General features: G+C 40.5%; 1 protein-coding gene across 1 annotated transcript; it reads right to left on the bottom strand.

The window, feature by feature from the left end:
• Positions 1–547: 547 nt before the first annotated feature.
• LOC118416332 (protein piccolo-like) lies at positions 548–27,893 on the bottom strand. The gene is made up of 20 exons (XM_035821421.1): positions 27,620–27,893; positions 19,691–23,385; positions 18,729–18,893; positions 15,479–15,543; positions 15,336–15,366; positions 14,175–14,326; positions 13,335–13,491; positions 12,808–12,895; positions 12,620–12,670; positions 12,421–12,479; positions 12,140–12,211; positions 11,678–11,746; positions 9,738–9,898; positions 8,748–8,856; positions 8,122–8,262; positions 7,443–7,542; positions 5,883–6,055; positions 4,899–5,084; positions 4,205–4,302; positions 548–3,031 (listed from the first exon to the last, which is right to left on the bottom strand). Exons 1-20 carry the CDS (start codon positions 27,627–27,629, stop codon positions 2,995–2,997), a joined length of 5,619 nt encoding a protein of 1,872 aa, XP_035677314.1. The 5' UTR covers positions 27,630–27,893; the 3' UTR covers positions 548–2,994.
• Positions 27,894–27,930: the final 37 nt, after the last annotated feature.

Below are 27,930 nucleotides of genomic sequence, written 5' to 3' on the forward strand. Positions count from 1 at the left end.
TAACCTCAAGTGCTTTTATTTGTAAGAAAGAAAATAAGGAAAACGAGTGTGAGGCTAAAAGGTAGCGTAGTGATGCCAATGTTAGTACATGTGTGGTTGCATTTTCCAAGATATGTGGATAGAAAAAGCCATTGTGAGAATGTATTGTACCATACATTGTATGTTTGAAAACTGTCGCTTGTGACTAACAAATTCCTCACATTGTACATGTGAGTTGTCAAGAGCTTTTAAACAATGGTGATATGCCTTTGATTTTTAAACATGCCTTTAAATTAAAGGCATGTTTTAAACGACCACTTCTGACCCAAATATGTTTTGGTCAGTTAGGAAAAAGGGCACCAAAATGTCAAGCAAACTTTTTTTAACGAGTTTGCTCAGTGCAAGGCCATTGACCACTTCTAGGCACTGAACTACGCTCACTGTGGCAGCATTTCTTTTCCCCAAGTCAGAAATATCGAGCTTCGGCAAGTTCAAATAACTGACTCAATAGGTGAAGCAGGGGTTGGCAGGCTACAATGTATATAAGAGTGACCACTCAAGGCATTGCAAGGAAATGAACTGTAGTCAGGATCTTTAAAACTCTCGTCCTGTTGAGGGATGCACATAATACTACTCTCCAAGCAGAGGTTAGGCTCCGGCTGTTTTTTTTTAGTCGTTTTTATCGGGTTTTTATTTCATCTTGCTGTGTCAAAAACTAACTTGGCTGGCGTACTTCAAGAAAAATGACAAAATAGAAAGCCCAATAAAAACGACTAAAAAAAACGTTTAAAAAAACCCAGCCGAAGACTAAACTCTGCTTGGAGAGTACACTTTTACATGATGCCTGTATGTAGGTCCAGTTTCTTTATGGGTTTGGGTCATTTCTCACTTAAATCTGGCATACCGCAGCAAACTGCATCGATTGGGGACGTAAATCTGCAGCACCAGCACGGAACAGGCTTTACTGATCTGACTAATTAACCAGCTTAGAGGGTTTAATTGGCAAAAAAAAATCTACAGGACAAGGGTTAATGCTTGATTAATGGAGAAAAATAATCCATGGGACCACCCAAAAGTAGTGGTCACCCAAACATAGTGGTCCTGACAAAATGGTAACTTTGACTGTCCATGCTCTGCTATATGCTTACTGTTACAGTAACAGTATTTAGTACATCTGTCCTGTTGTATAGGAATTATATATAAGTGTTTGACGTTTGTCTTATATATTATGACAATAGTCTCAGACTAAACTGTAGTTTTCTTTCATTGTAAGTTTACAGCTTTTTATTCAATGCCTTTATCTAGACCTGATTGCTAGCCATGCATATAAAGCTATCATGTTCAGAGGAAACAATTTTATCATTTTTCATGTTTTGATAAATCTTATAAACTGTACATACTGTCATGAGAGTGTAGTAGTTACAAAACTGTATGTTAGTGTATGTTACTGTGATCTAGTCCAAAGTGCTTCAGAATGATGTTTTAAGTGTACCAAAATCAGAGGCTATACAAATGTGGTATTACAAATTATGTCTTTTTATTATTTCAACATAGAGATATCTTTACAATAGATGATTATTTCAGTCACATACCATGCACACATCATAGTAACTGTAACATTAAAAACTGAGAAGATATGTAAACTGTATCTTTGGTGACTTGAATAGCATACTGATACATGTGTACTTTGTTTCTTACTTTCTACTTGTCATACTGTTCATGCGATATGATACATGTACATGCATAGAATGATTGTTGAGATAATAATGATTTGTTTTTTTAATGTTGCATAAAAGTTGAAAGCAGCACAATACTATCAATAACAATTCCAACATTTGTGTTCAAGTTGTGATAATTGTAAATTCTTTTTGTATTTGCATGCTTTGCATGTTGCAATTCTGTTGAGAAATCATTTCTGCTTTGGGAGCCAGCCCCTGTTGCATACATGTACTAAGTATTGGGAAAATATTCATGTGCCTTTAATATCTTGATTTGTATTAAAATTGTAAAACATTACATTATAGATAGGCAACCATCTTGGCAAGAACAGAGGGTGCACAAATTTCTGTGCAACAATTTTTCTTAAATTTCCTTTCTTCAAGGTTTATAACTTTAAAGTAACTATATCTCCAAGCAATTTTAACGTGCAAATCTTTTCATACCTTGATGCACAGATTCTTAATTCCGTATCTTCCCATTATACTACTACTACAATACAATATGGAATCCATTGGATATACACCTGAATCCAGTTCCAAACTTACTTGCTACTTCAATGTTGTCACAATTTATAACAAACTTGCAATTTTTACACTTTAACAGTTGCAAAGGCACTTCACACAAGTTTCATCTTGCTGTAAACTTCAACTTGAAGCTAAATTTCTATCATAAACTTCACAGTATAACATATTGGATATTCTCTGAGTCCTTGCAATTGAGTTTAGGAATCTAGAATTTAATTTTACATGATATTTTTTTTTGTACAAGTTCTCCATTAAATGTCACAGTCTTTTACAATTTTTAAAACTATCAAGAAACTTCTTTAAGTGTATTGAATTTGGAATGAATAGAAAGATAAAAAATTGAAAGACAACAAAACCAACTTTGTACATGTCATCATAATTGTACCTCTGTCTTGATAACAATATTGAGAGTAATCAAGCTGATTTACATGAATGTTGTTTCATGGCTTTCGCACCATTTACTGACAATAAGATTCTGAAGTTAATCTTTGTAAGTGTACGCAGTTGGGGACCTGAATAGCATTATTGTTTAGAGATTTTGGAGATTGTATTGTATAGATTCATCAGTTTTGTTATGCAACAGCAAGATTCTGTGTGATAAGAGTTTTCAATATCAGCCTGATTGTAAGATAGTTTTTTTTTTTAAATTTGCAACCTCTGCAAATATCTTCAGCTTACCTCTCCGAAAAACCTATTACAAGGCTTGGCTAAACTTGTTTTACAGAGTCTGACGTTCACTCTGTACTTTGAAGCTGTTGTTTTAAAGTGCGTGTTACAACACAGTAGCGTTCATCATGGCTGCCACCCACCTGCAAAATAAACAAACAAACATAAACAACAGTTTTGCCACATTTCTTCTATGCAGTGTGTTTAGTAAGCTAAGCAACACTGTTTTTTTTGTTGTGAAGTTGTTTGAGACATTTGCATATGTCTTGGTGCCAGATATAATTTAAAAAGTGTGTCAACATGCAAATCGAGTACCACTATAGTTATGCACTTCTATTTTCAGGAATTATGCAATACCGGTGCCTTTCTTTCTGGTAATGTTACTTCAATTCATTAAAAACTACAGTAACTACTGTACCATGATGCTGAAAACGGCTGTATGGCTGAACACTACAGTATGAAGAAAAATGTTTAGATGCATTGCAATGTTCTGCGTTTGCTGTTCTTTATTGTGATAGTTTATACTAATGGTTAGAAGTACTTTCCAAGCAGAGGTTAGGCTCCGGCTGTTTTTTTAACGTTTTTTTAAGTCGTTTTTGTTGGGCTTTCTATTTCGTATTGTATCTGGCGTACTTCAAGAAAAATGACAAAATAGAAAGCCCGATAAAAATGACTAAAAAAACAGCCGGAGCCTAACCTCTGCTTGGAGAGTAGGTTAGAAGTTCAAATTGGACTGATGGCTGTGATGTGACAGAATGCTATGATTGTGTGTCTTGACGTTGTGTGTGCTGACATTGTCCACTTTTGACCGGTGTTTGAATAACAAAGTCTGTGTGTATCCAAGCTGGAATTAAGTTTTTGCAATAGAGTTGAAGAGAGGCATTCAAAAGAAACCAATCTGATCTGTTCGTTAGTAATTAAGCACACACATGTACAATTATATTATATCTCAGGTTGTATCATTCCAGTCAGATATCTAGAACTTACTTAATACTCATATAACACCATTACTATTTCTTGTATTTTCCACCTCTCTGACTGGTGTATTTTGTTTCTCACAGTTTCCCTAACAATATCTTTTACAGTATGTCCAATCTACATGAATGTAGATGCCACATGTAGGACTTCACATAAGACTTCATTTTCTTTATAGAGATGGTTGGCAATTTTTACCCCAATTTTGCTTCCATGGTTTGTCTGGTCTGCTCAACATAATATTATGTAAAAGCAATTGATGAGGAAAAGCTGACATAAAGACACTCTGTTTTGTATTGTTACAAATAAATGAAAAAAAAATAAAGGAGATGGTTTCTCACTTCTTGCTGGCTGCCTTGTCGTCACTGCGGAAGTAGACGTCAGGACGTCCCTGATGGGCCAACTTGAAGATCAGGTCTGGGGGCGTGTCTTCTTGGGCCTGGGTTAGTCAAGAATTTAAAAGAAAAGCTTTCATGCAACTTTGAAACACACAGATTGTACACAAGTTAACAGTAACTCAAGTTACAGCCATGGATTGATTTGGAAACCCTGACTGACGTGTTGTCTGTACTTGCAATTAGCCATCAGGCATGAAAATGCAATAAACATCCAACATTCATCGGAACTAGCCAAAATTACATGTGGCATGCAAGGAACAACAGGGAGGAAAAAAGAGGTAAGCAATGAAAAAGATGGCAGGATGATATCAGAGAGTGGACTGGCATGACAATAAGTAAACCATTAAGTATAGAAAAGTGGCTAGGGTGGAAAAAAAATTGATAGCTGCAACAGTCAAACAGGAATGCTGTAAAATGCATTTAAGTTTGCTGGGATTTAATTTCGCGTTAGCGGGAAAGTGGAGTGTTCACGGTAGTTTTAAGTTTGAGTTAGTGCCATACACTGTAGTCACATGATGTAATGAAATAATGTTCGCGGTGGTTTTAGATTTGCGGTAATACTTCCTCGCGAAAACTGCGAACATAAAACCACCGCAAATATTTCTGCATTTACAGTAGAGATGAGTGAATTTCATACCTCTGTGAAGGTGGTAACAGTGAACCCCAGAAGAGGAAGACTCTCGAGTGCGGCTACGTCTTCGCTGGCCTTGTAGGTGTACAGAACCTTATCCTTCAGCACGAACCACAGCTTCCTCCAGCCTTCACGCTTTGTTTTCCTTTGTAGGTAGCCGCTCATGTCTGAGTTCAGATTATTAGCTGTCACCTAGAAACAGGAATGGGTAAGACAACATTATAGCAGAAGATTCCTCCAGCCTTGAAGGTGTACAGAACCTTGTCTTCAGTACAAACCACAGCTTCCTCCAGCCTTCACGCTTTGTTTTCCTCTGTAGGTAGCCGCTCATGTCTGAGTTAAGATTATTAGCTGTAACCTAGAAACAGATAAAGGGGAAAAGAAGATTGTAATAGAACCATACGCTTTGTTTTCTTCCCCTGGGCACAGTTATCTACTCAGGTTGGAGTTAACCTTGTTGTTGGCTGTTACCTGGTACAAAATGTAAATACAGCTTATGGTTAGGAAGCACATATTAACTTAGGTACAATGTAAGACCGTAACAGAATCACATCTAAGTTTTTGTCTTCTTCCACTCATGTCTGAGTTCATCTTGTTGGCTGAAAAGAAATCGATGTGACTACAGTACAGATGCTTTCAGATGTATCGTTTGCGTCTGATCTTTCAAATAACAAATTGCCACTTTAAGACTACAGGAAAAGCCAAGAGACAGCAAAATAAATCCATACTTTGCTGTACTGTGGATGTGAATGGAACACTGGTTTAAAAATCATCACAGAGAACCACTTAATATATATAATAAGGCTTATTGTCTTTTGGTCTGACATCTTACTATGGTTTCCAAACCTACAATCATTATGCTATTTGGATCCAAACCTACAATGCTATTCAACATTTGTATCTTCACGTCTTGTTATTTCTTCCATCATCCACTAGTGGCATGGCAAATATAATGCTAAAAGACACGATCCTACAAGCACTAGTACCCACCTCTTTTAACACAGATGGGATGGACTTCTTTGCTTTTCTTGCCGTCTTCTTGAAGCTCTTGAAGCGAGCTTGGATTGTTGCTCGACTCAGCCTGAACCCTCCCCTCTGCTTGTCTGGGTTTGCCTTATCAGGACTGTCCCCTGCACTGCTCCCATTATCATTAGCCTGGAACTCTGGGTGAGCAGAAACAGGGAGAAAAGTTGGTCAGGTTTAGTCAGGTCTAGACCTGGTCAACCAGGGTTCTAACCTAAGGCCACAACAATTTAATTTCTTGGTTCACGGATTCGCTCGCTCCTATTTTTTGGAAAAAAAAATAAAAATAAAAATTACCACTCAGCAAATTTTCACCATTAATGAAACCGTTCATCAACTTTCTGGTGTAGCAAATTGGCCTTTATATCATAAGCTCCTTAAAGTGTGGGTACAGGTGCTGTTACTGTACAATAATAGTGTTTTTGTACTTTTTTCAAGCTGAAAACTTTTTTTCTTTATGTTTTGGATTAGCCGTTACCTTTACCCCAACCATTTTACAATTTTTATTTTTATTTCGCCCTTTCGCTCCATATTTTTTATGAAAAAATCCGTGAACCAAGAAATTAAATTGGTGTGGCCTAAGCGTCTGTCCTTTCATCCTTTAATGCAATTTTGCTGCTAGGGACGGACAAAAATTTTACCCACATTTTCGTCCTCTGTGATGGACAAAAATCAGCATGTAAAGATCTTCCAAGAAAATTTGCTACTAAAAACAAGAGTTCAGAGAACTCATGCCTGCATGAAATATTCAGTTTTGTGTAAATTTCTTGTTTTATCTTATTAATCATGCAAATACCACTTGACTGTAGTAAGCATTAATATATTTTAAATGATGGTCTCTCTATCAAAAAAATACATTAAACATGTGACAAGTCCATTCCATGCAGGCTGGAAGTCGACCCTGCAGACCAGAGGTTGACCCTGCAGGCCCCCTGTTCATCAGGTAACTATTTCTGCAGTATGGGTTCATCAGGTAACTATTTCTGCAGTATGGGTTCATCAGGTAACTATTTCTGCAGTATGGGTTCATCAGGTAACTATTTCTGCAGTATGGGTTCATCGGGTAACTCTTTCTGCAGTATGGGTTCATCAGGTAACTATTTCTGCAGTATGGGTTCATCAGGTAACTATTTCTGCAGTATGGCTTCATGAGGTAACTATTTCTGCAGTATGGGTTCATCAGGTAACTATATCTGCAGTATGGGTTCATCAGGTAACTTTCTGCAGTATGGGTTCATCAGGTAACTACTTCTGCAGACGTATGGGTTTATCAGGTAACTATTTCTGCAGTATGGGTTCATCAGGTAACTTTCTGCAGTATGGGTTCATCAGGTAACTTTCTGCAGTATGGGTTCATCAGGTAACTACTTCTGCAGACGTATGGGTTCATCAGGTAACTATGTCTGCAGTATGGGTTACTTACCAAAATATTCAGATAACATGCCTACTTCCTAAGGATTTAAGATGTCTAGCATCCTAACAAATAACAAGATCAGCACTACCCAAAAAGTAACAACTTGTGCCTACCTTTGGAGAGTCTTTCATAGCACTCCTCACAGACCCTGACTGCCTTGTAGTCTAGGTACTGCAGTGGGGCCCGGTTAGCTGAACAGGTGCCACACACAACCTGAAATCAATAGTTTAATTCATCAATCAATCAATCAATCAATCAATCAATCAATCAATCAAATATTGGTCACAGTACAACCAATTGACATCATAACCAACCAATCGGTCTGCAATTAAAAAGCAGTCAAATCAACACATGGCCATCACTTTTTGTTGATCCTTTATTTTCCCCAATGATACAAGCATTAAGAAGCTTATCTGTGAGACTTTTCTTCAAGGTCCTTGAAAGGTTGCATAATAAACAGGTTTTCATAATACAAAATAATAATAATAATCTTTATTGAGACACGACAAAGGTACAGTGACTTTTGCAAGGTCTACATGTATAACAGCTACTTACAGTACAACTAAAGACACATATATGGATATCTATAGGTATGAATAAATCAACATTAGCTTGTCATTTACAAAATATGACTTCAATAGATTGCAAGAGATTCCATACACTACTAAAAGTACAACCAGTGTTACTTTCACTTCAGCAATTTAAACATCTCATAGCTTGAGTTGTTTGCAAGAGATTCCAAATCTTACTAAAATATTCAGCAACTGTGAAGAGTTTATAAAAACAGTGAACCTTTCCACAAGCCCTGCAGTGATGTCTCCTCCAGGTGACAGTGAAGTCGCATGTACAGCCCATGCACATGGTGACTCTGGAGTCAGGAATCCACACAGGGGCCTTGTACCCCAGCACTAGGGAGTTGGACTTGTCTCCTGGCTGGGAAAGAAGGATAAAGGTTGGTTTATGTGTATGTTCATGTCAGCAACTTGTAAGTAGAACTGACAGTGAAGTCACAGGTACAGCCCATACACATGGTCACCCTAGGAGTCAGGAATCCACACAGGAGCCTTGTACCCCAGCACTAGGGAGTTGGACTTGTCTCCTGGCTTCGGTGGAAAGGGGGAAAAGGTGCCAAATTGGTAAAACTTTCAATTGGTAAATCAAGTGCCAAATTGGTAATAATCAATTTCTTCACAGTATCTGGTCTACTCTTGAGACTGCTTCATATGATGTCTTCTACAGTACAAAGTTGAACACATATGAACTTAGATGTTAGTAATTAGTGCTGCAAAATCATACAGCCCAGTGTCTTTACATTAACATGCAATGCATGTACATTAAATGTTCCGTAAAAGGTTCAGTTTTTCCACATCTAACTTTTCTAACTTTTCCATACCAAAATTTCAAAGGAAAACACTCACCACAGCATCCACATGCCTGACAAACTCGTCAAAGGTGCTCCTCTTGGCAGCGTTGTCTCTGATCGCATCGGTCAGGGCCTGCATCCAATCATCTCTCTCCTCTGAAGAGCTGTGACCAATGAGATGGAAGGAAACAACAGTGATGTAACAGTATAATTGTTAGCAATCATCCAATCATCTCTCTCCTCTGGAGAGCTGTGACCAATGAGATTGAAGGACACAGCAATGATTTAACAGTAACTGTTAGAAATCATTATCCAATCATCGCTCTCCACAGGAGAGCTGTCACCAATGAGAAGCCAGGAAATGGCAATGAGTTAACAGTAATGGTTGGTAATCCTCCAATCATCTCCCTCCACAGGAGAGCTGCGACCAATGAGATGGAAACAGCAATGATATAACAGTAACCTTTTAGCATTTATCCAATCATCTCTCTCCACAGGAGAGCTGTGACCAATGGGATGGAAGGAAACAGCAATGACTTAATAGTAAGTGTTGGCAATTATCCAATCATCTCTCTCCACAGGACATATTTATTTGATCCACTCGCACCGGGAAGGACCCCTCCTCTTTTTGACAAGTGTGGTGGGTTCTTTAACACCCTCGAGGTGTGGTTCTCCTCAAACACGAGACCTCCATTTAACGTCCTATCCGAGGGACGGCCATAACTGGAGCTAGGTACTCATTTACATCTAAGTGAAGTGAGGAAAGTAGTGTGAAGTGCCTTTCCCAAGAGCACAAGATGGGTGGCACATCAACGGATTTAAACATAGAACTTCTGGGTTATGAATGTTAATGTTTTAAAGTTGATTCTGTGACTGATGACGTATTTCATGTGTACATACATGCCAAGTCATCCAGGAATAAAGCTGAATCTGAATCTGAATCTGAATCTGAATCAAACACCATACCTCTGGTGCCACACGACCCTCTAGGATGCACAGATAGAGGGTTTCCACACCAGTTAACACAGGAAGAAACAGTCCTCACCTGGCTGACAGAGTGAATGACCTCTGCACACTGATGATGCTGAGCTCGTTGAGGAAGTCCTGAACAGGCTTCATCACCTTCATGCCTGCCAGCTGCAGCAAGTTGTTTAGCTTGTACATGCCTCCTTGGATGGGTGTACAGTACAGTAGAGCATCGCTCATCTGTGGTGACATAAAGTATTGCTGTTAAAAACCTGAGGTACATGTACATGTAACAAGTTGTTCAGCTTGTACATGCCTCCTTGGATGGGAGTACAGTACAGCAGGGCATCGCTCATCTGTGTTGGAGTAAAGTATTCGTGTTAAAAACCTGAGTTAGCAAGTTGTTTAGCTTGTACGACTTGGATGCATGTACATTGTACATACAGTACAGCAGGGCATCGCTCATCTGTGGTGACATAAAGTTTTGAAAACTTGAGTAAGCATAATTTTTTTAATTGTTGTTCATCTTGTTGTTCAGCTTGTACATGCCTCCTTGGATGGGTGTACAGTACAGCAGTGTCATCTGTGGTGACATAAAGCATTGCTGTTAAAAAGCTGAGGTAGCAAGTTGTTCAGCTTGTACATGCCTCCTTGGATGGGAGTACAGTACAGTAGAGCATTGCTCATCTGTGTTGGAGTAAAGTATTGGTGTTAAAAACCCGAGGTAGCATAATGTACATGACACAGTAGTGCATTGCTCATCTTTGGTGACAAACATGTAAAGTATTGCTGTTAAAAACCTGAGGTACATGTACATGTAACAAGTTGTTCAGCTTGTACATGCCTCCTTGTATAGGAGTACAGTACAGTAGAGCATCGCTCATCTGTGGTGACATAAAGTATTGCTGTTAAAAACCTGAGGTACATGTACATGTAAAAAGTTGTTCAGCTTGTACATGCCTCCTTGTATAGGAGTACAGTACAGTAAAGCATTGCTCATCTGTGGTGATATAAAGTATTGCTGTAAGTGTTAAAAACTTGAGGTAGCAAGTTGTTCAGCTTGTACATGCCTCCTTGGATGGGAGTACAGTACAGCAAGGCATCGCTCATCTGTGGTGACATTAAGTATTGCTGTTTAAAAACCCGAGGTAGCATAATGTACATGACACAGTAGTGCATTGCTCATCTTTGGTGACAAACATGTAAAGTATTGCTGTTAAAAACCTGAGGTACATGTACATGTAAAAAGTTGTTCAGCTTGTACATGCCTCCTTGTATAGGAGTACAGTACAGTAAAGCATTGCTCATCTGTGGTGATATAAAGTATTGCTGTAAGTGTTAAAAACTTGAGGTAGCAAGTTGTTCAGCTTGTACATGCCTCCTTGGATGGGTGTACAGTACAGCAAGGCATCGCTCATCTGTGGTGACATTAAGTATTGCTGTTTAAAAACCCGAGGTAGCATAATGTACATGACACAGTAGTGCATTGCTCATCTTTGGTGACAAACATGTAAAGTATTGCTGTTAAAAACCTGAGGTACATGTACATGTAACAAGTTGTTCAGCTTGTACATGCCCCTTTGGATAGGTGTACAGTACAGTAGTGCATTGCTCATCTGTGGTGACATAACATGTCTTGGACTAGCTACTAAATGACCTTAAAGTTTAAACATTTATCAGCTTTGACACTTTGCTACTGTTTATTTATTATTTGGTCCTAATAAGAATATACTGAAAAAGAGAAAAAGAAACGCACACACAGACATGTTGAAACTGTCAACTGTCATGGGCTTAGCATGTGTGCAGCCACCTATGCTCCATAATAACCATTGTTAAAACAGATTTTGCTACATTCTGCTAGAAATTTAGAGCCCTAGAGAGGGAACCTGAAAGTTACACAATGTCTACAGGGTGGGCTTGTAATAGTGTAATTTGTAATAGTGGAGAGCTTGAATGTGTTAGATGATGTGTTAGATAATGTGTTAGATGGAGACTCAGTAACAAGATACACACACATACCAGGAAGAACATCCTGGGCTGCATCTCCTTCCTGGACAGCTTCTTTAGCATCCCTTCCTTCAGCAGTTTCTATGGCAACAGACAGGTGTAAACAACACTTCATGAATTGCCCATTAACTCCATAATTCCATTCCATCATGGGATACACAGAATTCCCATTGTCATTTAACTTTTTTTTCTTTGTTAATATGAGCCCTAGGATTCTGTTACATGGCCCTGAATATGCCAAATAAGCTTACTGCCAAAAGAAGCAACATTCCATTATCCTTATTGTCTGTCTACACATAATGTACCTCAGTGTACAAAAGTTGGTTCAATTTTTATGAAATGTACAGTGCTGAAAAGTTTAATTTCATGGCACTAAAATGAATATAAAACCAAAAACCACTGATGAAGTCTCCCATAGATTATATGATGAATAAAGAAGAAATAAATTCAGAAGAAAATGACGAAATGCCTCACCCTGCCTGGCTTGACGATTTCATGCTGGCCAATCAGGCTGTGTTGGATCCGTAGCAGCTTCTCAAAATTGTCCTGTGGGGGAGGGGGGGCAGTAGTTTTGATTGAATTTGTGTACTTTATGAGAAAAGTCGTAAGATTAAATCTACACGGTTTGATAATTTGCCCAAAGTACAAATTAACGGTGATAACAATGTATCACACAATCCTTAGATCTTTGAAATTGCAAAGTATGTCTTTTTTAGATATTTTCTTTTAGATATTCATTTTTATGTAAAACTTACCCCTTGTTTCATTCCTTCATTAGCATGGTCAGCTACCTCACTGACTATGGATAAGGCCACTGAAAACAAAAGTAAAGACATTTGCTAAATGAATACACATTTATGAAATACAATTATCAAATATAAAAGTTCATACTGTAAGGTACAAAAAAGCAATTGATATTTTAATTTAATTGAATCTATACTATAATCATTATACCTTTAGTGTCCTTGTAATCAGGTGACTCCTCTGTCAGGTGCTTGAGGTAGTCTGAAAAACAGAAAGCGTCACTGTACATGTTACCCAGGAAGTTCTCTTATCTCCATGCAAGTGTGATGGGTTCTTTAATGTGCTTAAGAAATGATCATGGTACTATTTTAAAGTACTTGAAGAAACGGTTGATTTACCATCCAGCAGCATCTTGTACTGGGGGATCCTCTGTATGGGTTTCAGCATGTAGTGTTTAACTGCCAGGTTGGCACATCTGGGGCTCATCTGTACAGGGGGAGCAACAGATATATGGGTGATTAATTAATCTGATGTCCATTTTGAATGAGTTCTCTCATGACTACTTATTCAATATGCCTATTTCAATCATACAGAATTGCTGTTTTTTTGTGCAATAAAAAATTTTGTTAGCAGCAACTTTTACATCTGTTCACATTTATATCAGTATGCAATTACAATATCTTACTTAATTCATTTTAATCTATTTACTTGCCATTGACTACCTGTAATTCAATGCAATTCACTCCTTGTTCTAAGATATTAATGACCAACCTGCTAAAGAGGCATTCTGAAAAGAAATTATCTGTGATCACCATGTATGATGTAAGGTAGCAGGATTGGGGTTGATATGACTAGCACACAGTTAACTATACTACTACTAGAGGCTTTTTCAAGTTGCAACTTGTTTTGTACACTTTTCTCTCACCTGGAACTCCTTGACAGTTGCTGCAAACTTGGGAAGACGTCTGCAAGCCTCATCCAGTGCAGAGGTGGCCTTCTCAAAGTCCCTGATGTAGGTGGTGTAGAGCTTCAGGTACGGGCCCTTCTTAACTATTACATCTGCTATACGGGGGTCCTGCTCCCTGAAAACACATGCCATGAAAATAAAACAGTCAATTCTTTGGACTTCTTTGTCTCTGCAACTCTCTCCCTGGATGAAAGGTCCCTTTTCTCTGCAAGCATAAGTACATTTGAGCACGCACAAAGAAGTGCTGAAACAATATCTACTGCAAAAAAAGAAAATAAGACTGTTAGGAAAATAGACGACATAAAATCCAGATTGTGTGGACTATTGGCAGAATGTATGTAGGTTGTAAGAGAATGAGTACCAAGTTAATATGCCTTATCCCTCAGAAGCCCAGAAAGCAAAAGTTACACAATATTCCTTTACATGTACAAATCTGTTACACAAAGTTGCAACTACATTTATATATTAGATAAACTGAAAGGCATTCTACAGATTATGTAGCCATGGGTCCAGCCTTGTTCACTTTAGTCTGCTCCCAAAGGTCACTAACTGCGACCTTCAGGAGCCGACTAAAGCAAACAAGGCTGCACTCAGGGCTAATCTCCGCAGCAGAACCTACGGTAGTATCAAAAAGTTGGCAGAGGAGTGAAGCTGGCCTAGGAGTTTGTTACCCTACTGTTGCTCATCTGACTTCCTTTCACCGGCTATACTCCTTGGCCAGCTTTGATACGATCTTATGGCACCGTAGGATCTGCTTTGGGATTAACTCTAATCTTCAGATTACTAGGAATTCCATACCAATTTTCCACCCTCTCCTTGAAGTCCTTGAGGAGACTCTCGTTGAACTGCTGCAGCTGTGGCAGGTACATCAGGATCTGGGTCATGCTGGTCTCCTCTATGATGGCCTGGCCTGGCGCTTCACTTGCAGTGTCTACAGCTGATCTGAAGTCCTGAGGTGACGGACAACAAACACAGTCTAAGCTGTTCTAGTCACAACTCAAGAGACTTAGAGTAAATGGTGAAATATGGCTACTTAAGACAAGATTCTTAATGCTTTGGTCAATGGGAAAAACAACTAAGGGATCACCAAAGTGTGGTCACAATGGCCAGCTAGTTCTTGACCTGGTATTTGAGGATAGTTTTACGGACTTTGACTGTTAATACTGGGTGACAGTTTGAAGAGCATCTAGAGGCCACTCTTGAGACTAAGGTGTCAAAGTAGACAAAGGGCCACTGTAGACTACAGATTCTGTATGCTTACATCAATGGGAAAGAAATCTAGGGGATCATCAAAATGTGGTCTGGTGGTCCTTACATAGAGAAGGTTTGAGGACTTTGACTCACTGTACAGAAATGCATATCTGTAGTGACCACTTACTAAAGAGGGAAATGGACACAATAGACACTATAGGGGGTACCCCTCGGTGTTCCCCACTGGTAGGTCACAGCATCTAATTGTTACCAAAAGCCAGCCAGTGAACTGCACTACCGGGCCCCTTTTTCCAATTTGGGCCCTAAGCCTAATCAGTGTCAGACTCTGTTTAGTTTCAGCACCAAGGACAGGACATAGTTTCAGCACCAAGGACAGGACATTAACTTCCGTTGTAGAGTACTCAGAGTTAGCCAAGTTTTCAGAAATTCACTCGCCTATCGGGCAAGTACGCAGAAAATCTACTTGCCCAAAATTTAAAGGCTATTTTTCTATGTATTTTCACTCCCAGCAATATCATTCTTTTATCATTGGCTCAATTTTTCTGTGTTGACCAAAGCTTGATGCCATGACTGTGAAAAGCAACAAGGATATCAAAATCTCACTCCTGGAAAAATCTTGCTTGCCCGATCGAGCAAGTCGTGTAGGACATACATGTGTATGCTTGCCCGATGGATACATTCACTTGCCCTGGACAATCAGGCTCGTGGACTTGTCCAACTCAGATACTGAACAATGGCAATGCTTACCTCATTAAGGAGCTTCAAAACGTCCACAAATCTGCAAAAACAAAAGTTACCATGAATAACTTTCATCAACCAAATTCTATCAAAATGTAGCATCAAAGTTGCAGCATTGAAAATTCGTCAAGCTTTGTAAAATTGATACTTACACTTCCTCTGAAGACATGATCTCACGGGCGATGTAGAAAGCTTTGTCCCCCTTCAGTGCTGGCGGCTGAAAGTGAACAGGAGTTATTCTGATCTATCATATCTCAGAGGGTGTTTGAACCATAAGGCTATTGAAAATACACTCTCACTCATTCCACTGAGCTTGCTTGGAACAAAATGAAAAGACAAAACAGCCATTGATGACAGTAGGCAGGTAACTCACTGAAGCTGTGGCATATGGCGCCGTGGCTAAGTCCTAAATTGGATTCGTGTTACCCTTGACTTCATAATGGGAATATCATACAAAACACAAAATACACAGTATGTGAAAAGATGAAATTCGTTGAAAGTACCCTGCTGAGTGGTCTGAAAATTAGCCTAACAACTAATTAGTTATATATGCCAAGTTTACATTTTGCTATCGTAAGGGCCTAGGCATTATTTTTTCATGTCAAACCAATTTTGAGAGGGTCAAACAGCCTGAACTTGAAGGGAAAGACTTCATACCATGAGTTCTGTTAAGACAGTGTGACTTTCAGTTTGAATCTTACAATGAACAGAAACTGAAGGTAAATTTTAGAAAGACAGACTGTGACAGAAAGTATAGACATTGACATTAAAACAGTAAAGAGGCAACGTATTCGTACAAAGTGAGAAATCATTTATTACTGATAGATTGTAAATCACATTTTTCCTATCTACAATTTTGGATCATTGACAGATTAACAAATGTAACAACAAAGAAAGTGGAAGCTTAGATTAAAAACCACTTGTAGTGTGGAGCATAATAATAATTATTGTTCAATATAGTACAAAAACAACAAAGATTATGGCAGAAAAGAACAAATACCATGATAATGCATAATGAAGCAAAATTAGACATGAAACATTCAAATATCATGCGACACATAGAAACAAAGACTGAGTCTGCCATCCCCATATCATATGATCAAAGGTGTGTTTCATAGACCCATATTATGAGTCCTAAATTGGTTTAATCAGAAAAAAAACTTTCAATTAGAAATAATTTGATGAATGGTAGCCTTGACAGGCCAGCTTTCATTTCTGTGTTGAAATTGCAAAAATCCCTAGCTGTTTAATTGATCAAATAATTGCACCTTTAAGTTAAAATATCAGGACTTTGGAAACTACATGAAATTACATTTAAGTTAAGTGCATGATTCGGGCTAACATTACAGACAGTTTCAGACAAATTAAGTTAAGGATTTCATGACTGAAGCTTCATTGTAGGCTTCAACAAAGAACTGAAGCATAGTAAATGTTGCTGGCTCTAATTCTTATGATCTCTTATTACGTTTCCAAAAGCATCTATGGCAAATCTAACGGGAAAGCTGGGTCAAAGCTGGGTCAAACTGAAACTAGAATCTATGAAAAAGATCAGAAATTTAATATCATTAAGCTATCTATTCTGAGTAGCCTTCCACCACCAGCACAAAAATGCCTGAAAATGCAAACAAACCAAACTCTGCAAATTAGTACAAAAAATGCCACATTTAGGGAATGCGAGTGAGAAGGAAGGCAGGCTGCACCTTAGCTAGGAGGGAGTTATATTAATTAGGCACCTACTTCTAAAATATATACTCTTTTTGTTATGCTTTATTCACCCTCCTTACAAGCAAACTACTAGTACTTTGTTAAGTTTACTTTCGTTAATTGGAGCACACCCAAAGCATTTTTCAGTTATATATTGTGTAACCGTATTGCACTATTAGTTAAACTCCTTGCACATTACAATAGAAAATACAATTTGATAAAGTTCTATTAACTGCAACTGAGCTACTCTTACTAGTATATCATTGTCATTGTACAACATAATGTCACCATATCAAAATGTTAAGGCAAGAATATAGTATGGCTTTCGAGACTTGGTCCTATGTACAAGTAGGATAAATACTGTAACAACAAACAGTAGTTATAGAGTGGTCACAAATTGACTGTAACACTGATGAACCTTATCTAAAATGCTTTCCTGAGCAAGAAAAGTCTTTGCTGTCACGGAATTCGAACTTGTGACATTTGTGCCTCAAAGAGAAACCTTCCCATCTGCTTGAAGCTTCTTATGACACATTTGAGACAACAATCTACTAAAGGCATATATCTACAAATCAATATCTTTGTACGTCTTCATTTATCATGGGCAACATACTGTAATTGACTATGAATGTTGCAACAATGTTCTTTCCCTTTCATATAGTTGATGATAATAAGAGCTTAATACATAAATGGCACGTGAAAAGGGAGTTACGCACATTCCTTTACTTCCTAAGTACATCTTAAACATTAAAAGGTGTTACATAATACTTCACAAAAAGGCCTCTGTAGTACGAAAAAGTTCTTGAAAGAGGGTGTGCTTATTCCAAAGTTTAGAGTTTCATCACCCATTTTTCGATCCAATCCTTTTTCTCAGCCTTAAGTCTAGACTTCTCCCTCCTACGCATAAGTGCCTCCTGCCTCTCTTCAAGGTCGCGACCTGACGACGGCAGGGTCAACGACCTCTCCCGACCCCCCTCGACCCCTCCACGACCGTGGGGGGAGAGCGTGCGTGACCTCCGTGCGGACAGAGGCGGCGGCGGCGGGGCAGGTCTACTTGGTCTGGAGGGGGTGACTTTTCCCGAGGGACAGGCTGAGGCCATAGGGACAGGTGAGTGAGAAGACTGGACCTGCTTTATCTGATAGAAAGAGGAGGAAAGTACAAAATGAAGATAGATCAGTTTAGAAATTGACGGACTGACAGACATCAGTGACACTTTCAAAGTTTGTAAGAACAAGATGTAACAACAGGGTTATGTTGCGTTGGTGCGAAGGAAAAAAATGTTGACAAAAAAGTCATTTAATAACAGTGTTCTCCCTTTTGGTTGGCATGGTGGCACAATTTGCTGGCTTTTTATCTGAAATTGTTGTTTTGGAAACAAGATGTAAATGTTCTGAAGGGATCGCTTCTTGGTATACTGGAGCCATTATACCAGCTATAGGTGTACATTCAAGTAAAAGATGAAATGTTTTCTGAAGATAAGTAGAAAGAAGAAGGCAAAACAGCACAGAACTATCTATCTCCTTGCCAGCCGCATAAGAATTATCTGTTGCACCTTGATGCAAGAGTATCAGAATTATGCTATACTCTGCTGCAATTCAACAATATTCCCTGCAAAAACTTCTGAACTAGAAGCATGCATACCTTATAAACCAGCCCTCACACCACACTCCAACGTTAACAGTACCAAACTGCCTTACTATGTCTGCCTTGCCCTCCTCCTCCTGTCCTTCCTCCTCATCTGAAGAAGATTCCTCCTCCTCCTCCTCGGAGCTCTCAGCCTCCTCCCTGGCTCCTGCCGACCCAGACTCTTCTGAGGAGACCTGGCTGTTGGAACTGGCCTCGCTCACGCCTGACAGCCTGGCCTGGGGGAAAACAGATACAAAGAATGGCTTTAGAATTGTCCAAACACAGACCAATAAACTTTAAGGTATGTTATAAGGAGTAGACCTGGCTGTTACAACTGGCCTCACTCTCACCTGACAATCTCGCCTAAGAGAGGAACGAGATGTACATGTTGTATGGAATGGATTTAGATCTGTTCAAATACAAACCAATAGGGTAATATAGGGTTAATGACCCGACTTGAGGTGTATACACGGTGCCATAATTCATGGCCAGTTCCTAATAACCACTGAATGAAGCGACCGAGTCCGCGTAGCAGATGAGGACGTTTATGAGGTGGTTATAGGAAGCGGCCATGGGATGGACTTAGATAAGCCTACAACTAGTAACCCATCACTAGAATGGGTAATGATTTATCAAATGTAGTTGTAGACAATAGACTACATGGAGTCCCTCCTATAGCTACTTATCAATAAAAAAAAGAGACTTTGGTTCAATGCTGTATTTGGGGGAAAGGTGATAAAATCAAGCAATATAATCTTACATTGTAAATCTGTAGAGACTCATCGCGCCTTCCCACCATTTATGATTCGCTGCTACCTGACGTCATCCGACGACTTCCGGATAAGTCAGCAAATCATTTCATCTGAAGAAGGTCGGAGTGCTCGACCGAAAATTTATGGTGAGTCCCTTCTTTGTGTTGGAACAAAGTTTAAACTTTTGCAATATGGAATTTACCAACACAGATGAGCTTTCATTCGGACTGTAGAGACTGACTTAACCTAAAAAGCCCTCTTTCAATAAAAAGGAGACATACCTGGTCAGTGCATACTTTCTGATCACCCTCTTCCTCTGGGCTAAGCAGTTCTGAGGACTGCCTGGGCAGGGGAGCTGGTGGTCTGTCCTCTGGAAAACCCACACATCCGGGCGACCTGGGAGGCTTGGGCGGGGGTGTAGCTGACAATTTCAGTGGAGCAGGGGCTGTAGTGGGCTTGGGAGGGGGTGGTCTTGGTGGTTTGGACTTTTTGGGCGTCACCTTTGTTTGAGTCTGTGTGTCGTCTGCGACCGGGGAATAGTAGTGAGTGGTCTTGTCCTTTTCAGGCACCTTGTCTGGAGGGAGCACAGGTTCGTGGTATTCGTGATCGTTGGTGTTAGGGACGGTAGGGTTCGCGTACGGCTCCGGCTCAGCGTAGTCACTACTGTCATCAGTATGCTGAGGATCTGCGTAGTCGTACGTGTGGTCCGTTTTCTCTTCTTGCTGCTCCGGTCTTTCCTTAGGCATGGAGTAGTAATGATCCTCTGCTTCTTCTTGTTCCTCTTCTTGTTTTTCCTCCCTTTTGGGTGAGGCAGCGCCCATTTCTTCATAATCATCACTATCTGTTTTGTCGTCATTTTTGTCCCCGGCAGTTTCGTTCTTGTACAAATCACCCTCCTGGTTCATGTACAAGTTGTCCGTGCTATCAGCCTTGTCGTTCTGGTAGAGATTATCACTGCTGTCGGCTTTCACACTTGTATCCATGTCCATGTACTCAGCATCCACCTCTGGTCCCAAATCCTCTGCGCTACCCCCACTAATGTTCATATCTACATAGCTACTACTATTTCTTGCGCTGCTATCTTTTGAGACGTCTTCAATGGATGTCCTTACTCCGTCTTTCCGGCTTTCTTCAAATAGCTTCTTGGCTGGAGGGGGTGGTCGAGACGGTGTTTTGGAGACGGTAGGTTTCAGTGCTGCCGAAGGTGGTTTGGGAGGAGGGGAGGTTGGTGGGGGTATTCGGTGCTGAGACGGGCTCGACTGTGCATTTTCTGTATCTGCTTCTGAGGCGGTTTCTTCTGTGGGAGGAGGAATGTAGAATGTAGATTTGGGTACCACTTTCTTCCTGTCCTCCTCTCCCTTGCTCTTGCTGCGACTCAGCTTCCTCATGATGAAGCTCTCCCTCTTTGGCTCTGACGAGAGCGTGCTGTCTTGGTTTGGACTGCTTCGCCTCATTGTAAGCTTCTCCTTGATGTTTTCAAACGGGGCTGGCAATGATGGTGATCTTTCCTTTGAAGGCTTGTCAGGTGTGACACCACTCGAAGAAGAAGATCTTTCCTTCGAAGGCTCATCAGGTGTGACAGCACCGGAAGATCTTTCCTTTGAAGGAGACTTATTTTCGGCTGTGCTTTCAGAAGTAGCAGCAGGAGTGGTGATACCAGATTCAGATGTCCCAGCTGATGCAGGTGCGGCAATTGGTGGAGGTCTTGGTGGTGCAGGGGCTTTTCTGCTGGGCCTGGCTGGCTTTATGGCTGGAGATTCTACCCGAGAACCTTCAGGGATGGTACCTTCCTTCTTTTCTGTGTCTTCCTCATCTTCTGGAGGACTTGCAGGTGGGGGAGGAATGTGTAAGACGGGTTTGTCAGTCCTCTTGCTGTCGGCATCCTTGTTTTTGTTGGGAGTCTTCTCAAAGAAACTCCTTATTCCAGAAGCTATCGTAGAAGAGAAGTGAGGTTTCTTAGCCCCCTTCTTGGCAGAGCCTTGGACAGGCGTGCTCTCGAGTTCGGAAGAATTTGGGAGAAAGACTTCTTCCGAGCTATCAGGTCTTGGTGCAGTCTTAAGCTTTGTTCTATCTACTGGTGTGGGATGTTCTCTGTCTGACATCGAGTCTACAGAGGTGCTCTTCTGTACTGCAGGCTTTGGTGGTGTCTGAACTGAAGGAATGCTTTCGAGTGCTTTGCTTTCACCAGGGGTACTTGAGGCTAGCACATTCCCTGCAGAAACTGCCTTTTGTTTCAGGAAAGGTGGTGGAGGCGGCCTTCTTGGTGGCCTCACCATTTTACTTCCCTCTCTTTCCTTGGGTTTGACTTCAGCTGTATCTTTAATATCCTTGTCCCCTTCCTCCTTAACTACATCTACGGCCTTAACTAGTCTCCTTGGAGCAGGGACAGGTCTTGGTCTTTCCTGTACACTTTTCTTAAAGTCTGTTCTAGTTGGAGTCACATCGTCTAAGGAGTCAAAAGACCTACTTCTAGCTATCAACGTAGCGCGTGCTGGATTTACACTTGGTGTGTCAACACTGCGTAGCCTTTGTGGCTTGTAAGGTACAGCGGGTGGGGGGCCCCTGTCCGAAGGTGCCAAGTTTTCCGCAGAATCACTGTGGAATATTTTCTCTGCCTCAGCTTTATCGAGAAGACTGTTCAGGGACCGACTTCTTCTCTTGAGTGGACAGGGTGGGGCCCTTGGTTTGTTCAGTCTTCGTCTTGAGTTTGCCTTGAAGTCACCGGCATCATGTGGAGAAAACAAGTGAGGTCCTTGCTTCTTTGACACATGTGCCTTGTGCGTCTGTTTCTCTTGGTCATCCAATGATGACCCTGGTACAAAAGTGAGCTTTCCTGGAGGCGAGGGATCATTCGGTACCGTAGACGGCTTCTTGCTTGGTGGGGGAGGGGGTGGTGGTTTGGTTGGAGAGACAAATTTACTTTTCTTTTTTCTTGGAGGAGCGATGAGATCAGCATTTTCTTGGTCCTGCATTCCTGGTTGTGATAGTTCTACAGTTCTGTCACCATCCTCTCTGTGAGGATTTTTTTCTTGGCTAGAATTGAATTCTGCCACCTGCTCCTGTGGTAGAACATTAGCACCGCTTGCTACATTCTCGACCGATAAATTTGCAACATCAGCGTCCAGACGACCTTCGGTTCCGTCTGCTACATGGTTTGTAACGTCCCCACTTGTAACCGTGTCCTTGGGTGAATCACAAGTCTCTCCCAGGTCAGTGCCCTCGGCTGTTGTCATGGTTACCACCTGCTCCACTGTATCTTTGTCCTTGGATTCCAAAACCCCTCCGTCATCTTTTTCCTCCTCTTCCTCACTGGAAAGGCCAGCCTCCCATGTGTCTATGGCGTTCTCAAGTTGTTGGAGTGCATTGTTTTCATCCTCACTATTGGCAGCTACAGGAAGCTCACTGGATATTCGTCTTGGTTTGGGAACCGGGGGTTGAGACATTTTTGTTGGGAATTGGGGTTGCTGAGCGGTTGTCTCTGTGCTTGGCTCTTGTATTCTCTCAGAGTTTGTCATACATTCTGCTGATGTAGAGGAAAAAGTGGTATGTGTGTCTGAGTCCCCAGATGTTGGAAGAACTTTCTGCTGGTCAGAGTTCACATCAAATGCTTCTTTGCCATGTTTTTCAGCATCTACTCTCTGAATTTGGTCAACATTTGAGTCTGTGGGTAATACAGAAGACTTTTCATTTGGAGGCACAGTACATGTAGAACCAGCTTGTAGGGCTGGCAACACTTCACAAGGCCTTTCTTCAGACTCAGACACTGTACTTTTCACAGGTTCCAGTTGTTTGTGTGGAGAGTGTGTGGGTGTGGTCACTTCTGGTTTTGTAGAGATGGCAGTGATGGGTGAGGGTTTTGTAGAGATGTCAGTGACAGGTTTAGGTTTGGGATGAGGCTGCGGTTTGACAGCTGCCACAGCAGGCTTCCTGGGTACCTGAGGCTTGGGAGCCAGGGGTGGCCTCCTGGGAGAAACACCTGTAACAGATCAAGGAAAATGTGTCAATCAAAAGTGCTTGTTGACATATCAATACATGGGCAGTCCATGCAGCATGGTTTTACATTGTACTGTACAGTACAGTACAGTACAGTGTACTAGTAGGTAGCTTGAAGTGATGAATATTACCTGAAGCATCCAGAAGAAATTTCTGAACCATTTCCAATTCTACTTTTAAATCATCTTTGATTAAGCCTAAATGCACCTCTTTATGAAACTGTACAATTCAAACCCAACAATAAAATGTGCTATGGAAAAACAAATATCCAAACATGTGGTCTTCATGTATCCCCTTTTACTCACGTACATTTATAAATTTTCAGCAGAGGAGAATATAGACTTAATAGTCCACAACTTTTTCTTTTTTCGTGCAAGTCACTTTTGACTCAACTTCGTATGTATTTTGAGCCCTGGAACTGTATGTGCCAGTAATCAAGCAGCAGTATTATGTACACGTTTTTTGAATGCTTGGCTTGTCATGCTTCTCTTTCAGGTGACATGAGAAAACAAAAACAACGCTTTCAAGTCCAAGCTGCGTCCTCTCTAGAAGAGCTTTTGTTTCCTGTATTCAAAAGCTTTCTTTATTCACTCATTGGTAATTCAATCCGATGAAATTTGCTTGGACTTTCTTCACACATTCCTTAAGAGGTCATTCACAGTTTCTTGTTGAGTTCTGTACTTATTTACTTCTCCCAAGGAGGTGAAATGAAACTGTATCTTCTGACAGCCTCAAAGGAAGACTACATGTGTAGGCTGCTTTCACAAACAAACAGCCTTTGCCCATGAAAATAAAGAGAACATTTGGCAAAATAGAAACCCGAGTATTGTTGACATGTACATATTTCGGGCAGCTGACTACAATCAGTTTACAAAATGTAGCCACAGGCTTATCTTTGAGGAGAATGTATTGCGACGTTAGGAAAGGTTGGATTTCGCCTTGTCTTGTTTTTGCTACAGGTTAGGTTTGGCTCCAGATCAGGAATCCGGTAGTCAGCCTTGAAATCCTGCATGTCCGCAGGGCAAATAGAGGACTACCTTGTTTGTCTGCAACTCACTGGACCATTTAGATAGTCTGAGATAGTCCGAAAACCAGTACCAATTGTGTACTACTATCAGGCATGCTAACAATATTGCAACCAAGAAAGTAAATTAATTTCTAGCATCTTTGCTTCAATAATTCATTGGTCTAGGCTTCGCATTTTCAGAATACAGGCGAAAAGGTCTTATCGTTGAAATATTGGACTAAACTTGTCGAACAAAATATGTTAACATATTACATACTGATACACATATGGTAAATATGCCATATCTCTCCCAAAAGCCAGTATATATTGACATTCTTACTTCCATTGCATAGTTGCACTCTTTGATACAAGTTTTCCAACAGGAAGTCAAGGTGTATAAATATTTGATAAGCTATAAAAATAAATGTCTGTGACTTATTTTATGACCATATGTTGAATGAGCCTCAACTCTTTTGACCCCAGCAGCAATTATGTCTGAACATTTTATGATATCAAGTTATTTAATGTAAGTCTCTCCCATACCAGATGGTGCATAGGTCAGAGCCCATCTCCATTTCAGCCCTTGGGCCACACAACTTTGTGCAATTATGGTAGAGCCAAAGTCTGGTGTGTGGGAGTGTGTGGGAGTGTGTGACTGTTTAAATGTCAAATGCTGAGTGCAAAGCATAGAGACCACTACAAATTACAATGTCCCATCTTTAAGAAATTCTGTATGACTCGGGCTTAGATAGAACTCACAACCTAACGAATATAACATGAGGCGAACATTATGTGTTGATACAACTGAACCATAACAGAGATCTCATACTAAAGCACCAGTCCCATGTGAGCAAGAATGTCCCCCTGGGGGCAGGCTGAAATAACAGCAGTCAGGAAGCCATGTCCAGCTGGCCTTATTCCAACTCCAAGTCAGGATTTCTGAATGGATCTCAATATTACAACATGACTTTACATACACTCAAATTACACCCAAATTCCATAGAACAGCAGCTTCACAAGTACATTATTTGGGTAGTATAATTCTGCATAAGCAAATCACTATTAGTGATACGTGCAAGTACGTCCAAGGCTCAAAATACTTTTTCTCAAAATACATTGAAAATTACCTGCACCTGACAAATTTTACCTGCTAAAATTCGCAAATGACGGCATATACAGCTGTAAATACATTTGATGATTTAGCTGCTGCAACTTGTATCATTATAATAGAGTAAGTCACTTTTTGGGGGGGTATGGAGTAAAATGTTGAGCAATGAGAATTTGAGAATGGTTGATGAAGATCCCTGAAAGGGGGGAGGGGGGGATTGTAACAGGCTGTGTCGAGTTAAACTTTATATTCGTCATATTATGATCCAAAATGAGCTTGACAATGTAACATTACATTGTAGCTATTCTTCCTGTAGGTACTACTAACTGGTAATACAATTATACGAGTGCTGCGCAATATAGAAATACCTTGCTTGTATTATAACAAATCTTGTACTCTAAGGCCAGCAGTCTCCCCCTAGCTTTACATTGGCACATGCATCTAGCTATCCCCACATACAATCAACACCCCAACTTCCGGCTATTGGTGACTTGAGGCACTTCTACAACCCACTTCATTGTCCTTCGTGCATGAAAACTTAACAAGCAGGCATGACTCAGCTTACATGAACTTACAGAATAGGCAGCACACATGCATGGATGTTAACATCATCAGATTATTTATAAATAGACCATAAACCAGAAAGTGATTGAATGTATGTGTGTGAATGAATAACATGTCTGCAAGATAAAAATGTCAACACAAAATAATTACAGAGATAAAGGAAAGTGTTATTGTTAAGAATTTCTCATGCAAACATGTTTTTGTTAGGACATTTTGGATCAGATAAAGTTTGGTGAAAGTATTTTGCTCAGAGAAAATAATTGTTTCATTTTGCAGAATCAACATTTTTCTATTGACTCACTGACTACAGTAGCCCTTGATAAGTGAGTTCAAAGATAACAACATATTCTGACAGGCCCCTGACAGTTAGTACCTGACAGTGTCAGAAATGCCTGCTACAACTGTAGTTGTAAACTGTCGACGTCGCAAGTTCAACCACAACATCTGTTTGAAGCAAACTGATAAGCATTCATTCGAATTACATACTGTAGGAAGACATTTTTGAAACCCGATTGCAAATAATTGCTAACTCTATGTCCAACTAACTACTCTCAAGAAATACATATATAGCTTATGGTCACAGCTCAGTTTTACTTGAAAGTCTTGTCACAAAAATATGCGCAATAAATTTCTTTTTTTGGGGGGAGGGGCAAGCTCAAGGTCAGACTCTCATTTTCAAACATATGATCAACAACTTGCATGTCAGATGGACAGCAGTCCCTACAAATGCATATCATTGTTGGTTCAGAATTTCGAAAACTGTACGGAATTCGAACCCCTGACCTGGTAATCGTGAAAACTCGATGCAATCTCGAGAACTTCCAAGCTATTCTCAAACTATTTTCAACTTGTCTGCTTACACAATTAGTACAGCTTTTTCAGTTCTTGAAGCTCTGAGCCTGGCTCTATTCAACTGTAGACACATGTATCAGTACTAGTAATAGGATGCTAAAAGTACCAAACATATTGTTGTGCATATGATTATGTGCAACAATAATGACCACTGCTCCGCCCCTTTGCGTACATAACCTGGACGAAAAAACAACAGGTGCTATAAACAACAGGTGATCCCTTTGTCGTACCGCCAGCGTCAACTCACCTGTACACACACCTGACGCAGCGCGCGTCGCTCGCAGGTGAGGCCCTCAGATCAGCCGACTAGCAGACGACAAAACGTTACCTTGCTGTTTAAACTTATGAATTTCATTCAGACTTTTCTCGTTTTGTCACAGGAGCACTTTGGAATCCACCAGAACCCGTTAATAATTGACGGACGAACCACCTTAGGGGGCAAAGTTTATGATGAAGGCGTGTAAATTTCGGGGGCAAAGACCTTCTGCAAATGTTGACCAAGGGCTCTGATAAACGGAAGAGATGACCACCTGACGAGCTTGGAGGGATATTCAAATCGGGGCAACCGCTGACAGCTGTCAAACAAATCGCACAACGTCGTTTGGAAGATAAGGAAAGTCTACATACAACAGATAGAAGAGACGAGAGTGAAAATGAAAAAGGGGAGGGGGGCGGTTTGACGCTTACCTGAATTCATCTTGGAAACTTTGCAGTTTTTCCTCCCTCACTCTCCCCAAAGGTATTTCTGAAAACCTGTAGAGTCTAGAAAGCAGCTTATGTGGTCCTGACAGCTTGTAGAGGAAGCTGCCATTGCTTGTACGAGCGGCAGTTGTCCGAATCGAGCGCCCAGAGACGCCGTCCGGCCCGGGATATCGCCATTTCCTATCGTCTGATTTGTCCCGTTCGCGTTTCCCTCATGACGTCACCCCTCTCGGTCCCAGGACACTCAGGCCGGAAACGGTGCTCGTGACCTCTTCGACTTGCCGCTCAATAAAATA

This window comes from Branchiostoma floridae, chromosome 5, assembly GCF_000003815.2.
Source record: "Branchiostoma floridae strain S238N-H82 chromosome 5, Bfl_VNyyK, whole genome shotgun sequence".
In the NCBI taxonomy this organism is placed as follows: Eukaryota; Metazoa; Chordata; class Leptocardii; order Amphioxiformes; family Branchiostomatidae; genus Branchiostoma; species Branchiostoma floridae.

Coding starts and splice junctions, on each gene's coding strand:
- LOC118416332 (XM_035821421.1), bottom strand. Junction 18,894..19,690: donor AGAAAGTATGCACTGACCAG/GTATGTCTCCTT, acceptor GTTTTCCCCCAG/GCCAGGCTGTCAGGCGTGAG. Junction 13,492..14,174: donor AAGGAGAGGGTGGAAAATTG/GTATGGAATTCC, acceptor ATGTGTTTTCAG/GGAGCAGGACCCCCGTATAG.